Raw genomic sequence first — 10,581 nt, 5'->3', positions numbered from 1 at the left:
CCCCTCTGACTGTTTCACCTACACTTCATTGAACAGAATGGAAGGAGTTTTCTTTTTAAAGATGACTTTTAGTGTTATGGACAAGCCTTATTATACTCTCGCCTGGGTTCTAAAAATGGGCCACTGGAATGTAAACCCATTCGTAACAGTGTACAGTAATGGCATTGCAGCAAAGTCAGCATGACGTTACAGCAGGAGAAAACTTCCCAGTTTTTTCATGTGGAAGTGACTAAGCTAGTACCAAGGTATACATACATTATCCCTCACTAGGAGCTCGAATAAAACTACAGACTTTTGAAAAAGAGAGGGCACTGGGCACACCCAACATGCCCGAGTCTGTAACTATCAGCATGCCTGGTAACTCCACGGTTCTCGTACTTATTGTAAACCAAGGCCGATATTTGCTTGAGATGGATTCAAGGCTCTTTTAAATTTGGTGCGTTTGCATCCTATGGAAGAAACACGCAGAGAAGTTCTTCTGCAACAATGAAACTGAAATTAATGGGGAATGGAGCAGATGCTGAAAAAAAAAGGAAAGCGAGGCTTTCTTGGGGCTGTTGTAAAAAGTTATCGACTGCTTTGCGTCAAAAGTAGAAAGATGGCTTTAGAAGTTACAGTCTTGAGCAAATAGAAACTACAAAAGCAATAAATCACAATCATAAGTCATCTGAAATGCCTTAACGCTAGCTGTGGCTAGTGGCTTCAAAACCCTGTTTCTGTGAACATCTTTATTGGTATTAATGGTAAAGTTAATCCTAAAACTACTGTTTAACAATTAACTTGGTGTATATAGTGGGGAAACTAATTAATTCTTAAGAAAAGTAACTTCTTGACGTGTGAATACCTTTCACAGAGTGCGCTTTGGGAAGGCAGAAGGGGGGTCTGCCTAACTGTGCTGTCCTGAATTGCAGCTGAAAATCATTCCCTTCCGCCGAATTTGGAGAAAGTTTTCTTTGCTCTAGGAGCGTGATTACGAGGTTTCAGATGCAAATTCAAATGATCTTGCAAGTCGCGGGCGCTAGACTTCCCTCGCCACCCCATTTATTGCTTTGTTCCTGTTCCTGGACACTCAACGTTGTGTTTTATTACCTTGATGATTTGGAGACCCGAAAGATTGTTTCTAGTAGAAAAAAAAATGTGGAGTTTATCAGTAGGTGTGCTACTGATTTTTCTGTGCTATACACACATGGCTTTGAGCTGAGTTTAAATTCCAGCCTCAGTAACAACAAACAGATCTGAGTTCATAACGTGCCTTCATTAAGGGAGACCCTTTGTGTCCGTTCTGGCATTAATAGCCACTCTTAGCATTAATGCTATGTGCAGTTACCTTCAATATAATTAGATTTAGAATCTTTACTGTGCTTCAAGTTTACTTTTATGCCGGTTGGTAAGAGGTGTGCCTATCACTCCCATGTGAAGGAGAAATGGGAATCACCCGTAGGATATAAGTACTTATTTCCTCGCTACCTCGAAAGATTTGCAATCTGCTGGGACGCAGAGCTGTTTACCTACATCCGTGAGTCTGATAAAGTTGGTCTTTGATCATTCCCAAGAAGATAAAAAGAGCAGCGTTATCGACTGTGCCCTTGTGAGAGAAGTTCTGCTCAGAGTCAGCTGAGTCTGCCGGTGTTGGGTCAGTTAAGGAATCCCAAATATCTCTTCCCGTAATGCTGTGGGTACATGCCACCGGAGGAAGGTTCCTTCGTACCGTGTTTTCGCTTTCAATTTCCGAACACAAGCGTGAATAGACATTTGCAGCGCCTTTTTGTAGTTAAGATTTAAGCAGCTCATTAAGCCAACATAAAGAGCCCTTGTAGTCCTGTAATTTATGGCCGCTTTTAAAAGGTAGTAAAATACACTAATTGTACATCAACATCCAAAAAGAAGCAGGTAAATCTAGCAGGAGTTTGAGCTAATTCTATGTAATCCTCCCCTCTCGACGGCCGGCATTAAAAAAAAAAAAAAAAAAAAAAAAAAAAAAAAAAAAGTCACTATGGAAAGCATTTCTTTTCTCCTGCCAGAGGACCAAGCATATCAAGGACTTCAGCAACTCCGAACCACCAGACACCGACCTCCACTCAATGCAAAGCAGGCCAGGACGGACAAATACCCAAAATTTATTCGCGAACCATTCTGTTGTATGCACGCAGATAAAAATCAGGTTTTCTAACATCCCCACATGAACTTCTCGTTTGCAGGACTGGCTGCGGAACTCCTCGAGGAGGAGGCGAACAGACAAGCCGCGATAAGCGGCCATTCAATACCGAACTGGCTCCAACCCTCTCCCTCGCCTGGTGCCTTTGATTTCTGAAGTAGCTAAGAACTGACAAAGAAATTCTCTAACTCTTTCGCTCTTCAGATGACTTTGCATCCTTCCTGTCCCCAATGCCTTTATAAGGATGGCGATCACTCAGGTCCCGTACACTTCTTTGTCTGCCCAGACACGCGCATTCACCACCCACGGAAGATGAATAGAGCCAATCCAGGAAAAAAAAAAAAAATCCCAGCTAGGTTAAATATTTATCGCAACAACAACAAAACCTCATTCCAGCAGTCTTGTTCTTCATGCAGGTACCGGGCAAATCGCATTCTTACAGCCGCCACGGGCGCAAAAGCAGCGGTCGCTGCCCGGCTCTTACCTCCTCCAGCCGCGCAGGGTTGGGCTGAGGCGCTCCCAGCTTCTTCCACCGCCCCGGCCGAGAGGCTTCGTTTCGGGGCTCCCTGTAAACAAGCAACAAACAGTGCCTTACCGGGGAGTTCAGGGGGAGGTATTTTGCTCCTTCATTGGCAATACATGGTTTGCCGGGTGCGCTGGGAGAGCCCGGAGAGGGGCGGGCGGGGATGGAGCGGGCTCGGGCTCCCGCGAGGAGCGTGGATTCCCACCCGGGTGAAGAGCACGGGGAGCTGAGAAATAAAAGCGTGTGGTTGTTTTGGTTGGGGTTTTTCCTTATTTTTTTTTTCCCCCCGTAGACAGCTATGCCTTCTGTCTCCAAGTGTTTGGAAATATTGTCATTCCTAACTCTTGTTACATGAATGTCTGCTTTATTTTCCTCTGGGAAACCTTTGTTTAGGATCATTTAATCAAGAACAGACATTAAACACAAGTCGTGGTGTTCATCTCTGCTGAATAAAACTCGGAAAGGGTTCCAGTTTAAATGCGGGGCGTATTGTGGTTGGGCTTTTATTCAAACGGTTAGCCAGGGCCCAATCCTGCCACCACAAGCTCAGTAAGAGACTAACAATTGACCTCAGTGAAGCGGGATCGGGCCCAAATGCTTTAAAAAAAAAAAAAAAAAAAAAAAAAAAGACATCACTGAAAGCCATTGACGGAGGGGAATAAACTGGGCTCCTTCTTTTCCCCTAAAATAAACAATATTGCTAGGTCCAAAAAGACAATAGTCAGGTCATTTGCATGCCACTTACTGAATCACTTTTACATATGAATTTGTCAGATATAATAATGTACCCCCGCATTCAGTCGTGCTAATAAAACCCATCTAACGCATCTTACAATCGAGAGTAAATGTAAATGCAAATAATTAAATAACACCGTTCTTGCTGAAGGGTGTTATCTGAACCCTGGAAATATTAAGTCTGTCTTGGGAGAACTTTTCGAGCAGATACTTTGCTTTGGTAATTTAGTAGTTCCATAATTACGCTAATAATTTTAAATTTGGTGTTGAACTCCAGTCTACATAAAATCATGCAATAATAGCCCACTAAACTGTTTATTGCTGTCTCATAAATTTGCGAGCGCTGACTGCTAAAATCTACTGGCAAACACAAAAGAAAATGGAAAGTTCGAAATGCGATCACAGAGACCGGGTGCTGCTTCCTGGGGTTATTCTTAGCTCTACCTTTCCTTCCACTCGGCTCCAGCACAGGGGAACCCCCTGGCATTTTAGGCTCAAAGTCGTACCTTAGCCTTTTTGATCCCTAATCAATAATCATGTTACAAACAGCAATAATCATCTATCAAGCGTGTCGTGACTGGGTTGTCCCACTCGTGTTAAATATGGAGCGTGTATCTGAAAACGGTGCCAGCGACTTTCTGTTATTTATTTTGGAGCTATTAGGTCACGCTACCATATTTTACACTGCCACTGTCCTTTAAAGTATGCTGTTTCTTGAAAGAGTTGCTAAGTAGCAATAAAGCACTTTACAAAAACTATGACTTTATTTTTTTTTAATTTGTTGTTATCCCAAACTCTAATATTCATTGCGGCACTCTAGGTTCGTACATAAATCGTTCAGACTAATGAGTCATAGAGAAATTCGCCTATGACTTTTCCTTTGCAATGCTCACTGCCTTTCCATTGCTTTTTTGGCCATGTATTAAGAGACGGTGATTTATTAACGCCAGGAAAATTGAACAAAGCAGGTCCTCCTGCACTGTGGCACCCAGCCTTCCACAGTGTGAATTAGAACATTATCAAGTGTGTTTGCCTCCGTAACACTTAATCACCAAAAGCCGTAATGTGACCACAAGGCAGCTAAAACAAAGATTTAACATTTCTAAATATTAAACTGGTTAAGCAAATGCTCAGCAGACAAAGCAAGCACAAACAATTAAAGTCATCAAGCTAGAAATACACACTACCTACTTACCAACACAGACCCTATTGCTTGCTTAAGAAGTTTAGAATCTTTCAAGATAAATCAGGTGGGGGATTTTTAAAGTGGAGGAAAAAAAAAAAAAAAAAAAAAGGAAAGAAAGAAAAACAAACTCCAGTAATAAGGAGTTGAGTTTCACTTCTGAGAGAATCACTCCTAGTGAGGACTGACGGCCACAGATCCATTCCTGAGTATCTGCATTAATTATTTAATGAGTCACGTGACCCTAAAGATTAAAATTTCAGTATCTCCCCCAGAACAGACGCAACACCTTTATCTGCGAGCGCAGGGATGCTCGTACTTGGGTCCCCTAATCTCTACTGCCTTTGACAGCTCCTCAGTTTCCAGGGAGAGCTCTGGGGCATTATTAACAAGGGTCTGTCCCATTCTGCACAGCGAGCTGGGTCAGCTTTACCACCCCCCCGCCTCCACCCCCCTTTCCCCCCCCCCCCCCCAACTCCAAATGATCCAGTTGAGCCCAGATCGTCATTGTCCGCACGGGGAGGGGGCTCTGCGCCGCTGGCAGGGGCACGGGAGAGCGTCAGGGCGGCATTGCACAGGCCGTCTTCCACGGGTGAGTGCCGCCTGTCCGCGGGCCCGGGCGGAGCCAGCAGGGCTGCCCGGGGCCGGAGGGAGGCGGCCGCGGAGCTTCCCCTGCCCACGCGGGGACAGCCCCGAGCCCAGCGGGACCGGCGTGGGCCGGGCTTGCGCGCCCGCGCAGCCCCGGGCGGGAGGGGACAGCCCTGGAGCGACACCGCGGGGTCCCACCCCGCCGCGGCCCGGCCGGGCCGTGAGGCTGCGGGCACGGCCGAAGGAGCCTCCGCCTCCTCGGGGCCGTGACGTGCGGGGCCCGGCTCGGGCGGAGGTGCGGGAACGGTGGGAGAGCCCGGGAGGCCCGAATACGGCCCCGGGGCGAGGCGGGGGGGCCCGGGAGAGCTGGAGTTTCACTGCAAAGCCTGCCAGGATCTCTGCCTGTGTGAGGGCTCCCCCCCACCCCTTCCTCGTTTACAAACACGGGACAAGAAGACCTGGGACTGCAAGCACCCTGGGGAAAAAAAAAAAAAAAAAAGAAAAAAAAAAGGGTTTTTTTTTTAAATCCTAGCATTGCGTAATCCCCCGATACAGGATGGCCCTGGTTATTAAATACCACAAGGCGCTTGTCACAGTTCAGTACCTCCTGTAATGAAACACCAGGTATAGCAAGAGCTTGCAGGAGAAACGAGGAGGGGGATCTTGGAAGAGGAGTATTTTTCTTGGTGGGTGGAGGGGAGGTGGGTGCCAGGGTTAACCGAGTGGCGTTCCCTGCTGACAGCAAATTGACTCTGAGGTGATTTGGTCTTTCTTTGAAATATTGACACACTTCCACTTCCAGCGTTTTGAGCTGTGCTCGCCTTTGTGGCCAGAGCAGATAAATCCGTGTGTGAGACACCGGCAGAGCAAGAGAGAGGGAGGGGGGAAGAGACATTTAGGTCCAAGTGCCGGATTAAAAAGAATACTGTCTTTAAAGGTCAAGGGTTTGAAGGGTCAGTCTGCTCCTCTAAAAAAAACAATTAATGGGATAGAAAATTTGTCCTCTCGGTGAACTCCTGGTTGCCTTAGCAAAGGGAGCACAATGCGAGAATTTAAACAGGACGATGTAATTTTTGAAGTTATTGTAAAGATGGGAGGTACTGGCCGGGGAGCAGAGGGCTCCCAGCCCTGGAGCAGCATTCTGCTCCCAACACAGGCAGAAGGGGAAGAGAGGGAAGGAGAATTTACCTTAAACGACGATAATCTGCCATGGGGTATTTTGCAGTCCGCAGTTCAATCTCCAGCAAGAGAATGTACATTTTTTTAGCAGACAGCCAAGATGCTGTGTCTTTACACATGACCACTTTTTTTTCCCCCAGGAAAATCCTTTGCGTCTTCACAGACTTTTCCAAGAGAATGCCTTTCAGAACCGCTGTTGAATTACAAAGAAGTATTTATTGTAGGAGGTGATTAATGATTCTCGCTAAAATTGCTATTTGCAGCGTGATTTCATTTCTCTTTACAATGGGATCAAACCAGGTTTATACGCATAGGCTGCACACTAAAGAAATCCTGCACTGCCAGTTAATATGTTTCAGCTGGAATTTTGCTCAGTTGTGCTAATTTTGGCTCTAAAAACATCAAGGGATTCTCAAGCAATAAACCAAATGAAGAGTTACACATCTATGGATAGTAGTTACCTCACATACAGATATATTTTTTCCCCCTTTATAAGGAGACAACTGGTGGCTCAGGATTTAGTAAACAGCAATGTGTGAGCAGAAGTGTGCTTTTCAGGCCTGCTCCTTGGTCAGGTATGGGGACAGCCGTGTTTGCTGAGGGTGTTTACAACTGCCACCTCCCTGATGCTGAACGTGTTCTGCCAGTGGCACGCTACATTTTTGTGCATCTCTGGGATGGTGCATATCCCATGGCTAGCCAGGGGTGCTGGCACAACCTTTGGAGCCTGGTGCTACCTCAACCAGGGGTATGATGGGGGATGATGATGCCCCTGGTCCTGGCAGCCTCACTTAGGTGAAGACAAGCACTGATTGCAAGAATCCATCTTGTATGTATTTGGGTGAGTAAATAAATAAGTATTTGCCTTCAGGTGTTCCCTGGAAGATTAACTAGTGCTTGAGCTCCTTTCCAAGACTTTTCCTACCCAGCTCAGTGCTATGCCATGTTGTGAAAGCCCCAAGCAGGGCTCCCTGTTAGCAGCTCTGCTTTGCCTGAACTCCTTAGCTGCCTGGAAACAGCAAGATGCACAGCCTGAGCTGGAAGTACTTAAATCCCATTTTGCCACAGTAGTTGTGACAATCTTGGTCAAAAAAATCCTCGTGAGTGGTATCCAAATTCATGTGTCTACCAAGGCTTTCTCAACACATTTCAAAATAACCTTAAAACAAAACAAAACAAAACAAAAAAAAAGGAAATAGAAAAATAGAAACAGAAAAGGCAGCTTAAAAAGAAGCTTTAGGTTACCTTTCATGTATTCCCCTTAAACAGTGCTAGCCAGCTAAGAAATCATAATCAGGAGAAAATGAATGAATAAGCCATGACTGGCTAAAGATTTAAAGTGTTATCATGGCATGGTAGCTTATTGGCTCCCAGAAGAGGTACAGTTTCTCTTGTCAGGCAGCTGAAAACAGTTGCACGGCCAGCGGTGGAGTCAGACTCATTCTGTCTAAGTCAGCTAAAGAGAGCACCACTCACCTATACAATGAAGCAAGACCTTTCCTCGTCCTGCAACGCAATTTTTCCCAGCCAGGCAAGTAGGAGCCAGAAGGTTTTCCACCACATTTAAAATAACCATTACCTTATTGACAAAATGAATCCAAGTCAAAACAATGCATTAAACCGTTGTTTTCCATTCCTGATGTCAACATCAGCCAAGCACAAGGTGGATGAAACAGCACGTAGTGGACTTGTGTTTCAAGCGTTTAATTCTTTTGTACAGAATAATCTTTATTACTAGCATTTGGCACTATTATACATTACACCAAAAATCCACAAATTGTACATGGACCCAAAACTATTTAGACAGTGCCAAATATTAAGACAGCCACAGCCTTTATAGCAATATTTCTTTAAATAAATGCAATAGGGAATGTGGAGAAAAACTAATAGATCATAGCTACTGAGGGGGCTACACTTAAAACCAGTTAAGTTACCTTTGATACATAAAACATTTTCCTTTAGACAGCGTAAAGGGACTTTTTCATAAGTCTTTAACCTCTTGTGGACGTTTTCGTTCTCTCTCTCGTGTTGGTCTGTATGTATACGTGCGTGTGCACCATCTAACACACACGAGCACGCACAGAGAAATCCATGAACACACCACAAAACAGCGCTATTCAAGTCAATGCCTTACACAAGTGTCTCACGAGCTCTTTGCTTTGTTTTAAAAGTTTTTTATTTTTAACATGTTCCCAAAAGAAAAAAAAAAAAAAGGAAAAAAAAAATAAAAAGAAAAAGAGTCCGTCTTAGGTACAGAGAATTCGTCCATGACAGCATCCAGCCCTCTCTTACACCGAGGGCAAGAGAGCGTTTCCATAAATAGAAAAAAATGATGGGCATGGAACCATTATCTATATACAATGTAGACAATCGTCCGGGTTTTGGTTTAAACATGTGCCCGTTCTTGGACACGTCTCGTCTTCCTTTTCTGCTCCTGTTTTGTTTTACACAGTTTGGTCCAAAAGGCCAGCCTCCACCTCGAGGCAGCTTGAAAACCCCAATAGATAGGTAAATATATATATTTAAAAAACAACAACAACGACAATGACAACAAAAATGAAAGCCAACCAAACAAAAAAAGACCAAAAAGACTCAAACCAAAAACCGTATTTATAGCGCAGCTGCGTTGGGTGTAGCCCCATCGAGCGGATGGGGGTGGCCCTGTGTCTGTGCTTTGGACTGCTGGCTCAGTGTGGACTGGTTTGAGGAGCGCATCTTTGTGTTAGGCAGTTTATGGTCTTTCTTCCACTTCATGCGCCTGTTCTGGAACCAGATTTTGACCTGGCGCTCGGAGAGGCAGAGGGTGTGCGCGATCTCGATGCGTCGCCTTCTGGTCAGGTAGCGGTTGAAGTGAAACTCCTTCTCCAGCTCCAGGACCTGCTGTCTGGTGTAGGCAGTGCGAGACCTCTTGGGCTCCCCTCCGTTGTAATTGGGATTGACTGAAACGTGCACATAAGGGCACACACATACACACGCGGAGGGGAAAGAAGGAGAGGGGAAGGGATGGAACATAATCATTATATAATAACTTGACACCGGGTTCACATAAGATACATAAACGGCAAGAAAAATTGTTTCCCAGCCTATCGACAGTGGGGACAATCGAGGAGCAATAAAAAATGGTGATGGGCATTTGGGTTAGAAGAAAAGCTTCAAAGACACATGGCCCAGAGCCACTGCAGGGCAATTAAATTTATGGGGGCTATAATTACTGCCCTAACAGTTTGGCGTATCGTAAATCTTTTGATAAAGGACCCCGGATACAAAAGGTTTCTCACTTTTTTTTTTCTTTTTTTTTTTTCCTTTTTTTTTTCCTTTTTTTTTTTCTTTTTTTTTTTTCTTTTTTTTTTTCTTTTTTTTTTTTTACTATTAGGAAACGCGGAGGGAGAAGGAGGGGAAAAAAAAAAGCCACACACACAAGGACCCATCCCGGTCCCGGGAGCACCCTCCCCCCCCCTTCCCTCTTCTGCAGGCGCATCCCCACCTCCCCCCGGCAAGGGCAACTCACCCGTGCTCACATGGATCTTCTTCATCCAGGGATAGACCACCGGCTCCTTCCCCTTCAACCCGGGCAGGCTCTTGTCGGGCAGCAGCGGACAGGCGGGCCCGGTGCCGGCCCCGGCGGCGGGGGCTGCTTCGCAGCGGCGCTGCAGGGCATGGCCTGGGAGCAGGGGCTGGGGCGGGCCGGGGTGGCCCTTGGCGGGCGGCGGCGGCGAGGCGCCCGGGGGCGGCTGCTCGGGGCCCGGGGCGGCGCTGCCGGCGCTGCTGTAGCTGTAGGGCGCCTGGGGGTAGGAGGGTGCCTGCGCGGGGTAGAGCGCCTCGGGAGGCGGCCCCGGCGGCCCCGGCGGCGCCGCGGGAGCCTGGTAGCCCGGTTCCCGGCGCGGCCGCGGGAAGTACTCGGGCAGCGCCGGGCCCGGGTGCGCGGCGTGCAGGTGCGGCGGCGGCGGCGGAGGCGGCGGGGCGTGCGGGTGCGAGTGGTGCGGGTGGTAGCTGGCGGAGCTGCTGGCGCTGCCGCTGTGCTGCGTGTATTCCTCGCAGGGAGGGAATTTGGGCTCGATGTAGTTGGAGTTTATCAAAAACGAACTCATGGTCATTAATTTGTGAAGTGCAAAAATACTAATTTTTCTCGCGTTGTCGTTTTTCTGGGCTCGGCGAGGCCCCTCCCCTTCCCCCCCCCCCCTTCCCTCCCTTCCCTCCCTCTCCCCCTCCCGCTGCTGT

At 46.8% G+C, this 10,581-nt stretch overlaps 1 protein-coding gene across 1 annotated transcript; it reads right to left on the bottom strand.

The window, feature by feature from the left end:
- Positions 1 to 8,065: 8,065 nt before the first annotated feature.
- On the bottom strand, positions 8,066 to 10,521 carry HOXA4 (homeobox A4). The gene is made up of 2 exons (XM_066195354.1): positions 9,872 to 10,521; positions 8,066 to 9,302 (listed from the first exon to the last, which is right to left on the bottom strand). The coding sequence occupies exons 1-2, from the start codon at positions 10,455 to 10,457 to the stop codon at positions 8,974 to 8,976; spliced, it is 915 nt and encodes a 304-aa protein (XP_066051451.1). The 5' UTR covers positions 10,458 to 10,521; the 3' UTR covers positions 8,066 to 8,973.
- Positions 10,522 to 10,581: the final 60 nt, after the last annotated feature.

The sequence above is a fragment of the Chamaea fasciata genome, unplaced genomic scaffold (assembly GCF_029207755.1).
Source record: "Chamaea fasciata isolate MVZ Bird 193981 ecotype frontalis unplaced genomic scaffold, bChaFas1.0.hap1 SCAF_1, whole genome shotgun sequence".
Classification (NCBI taxonomy): domain Eukaryota; kingdom Metazoa; phylum Chordata; class Aves; order Passeriformes; family Sylviidae; genus Chamaea; species Chamaea fasciata.
Note: the sequence above shows the minus strand (reverse complement) of the source record. Positions and strands in the feature narration are given on the sequence as shown.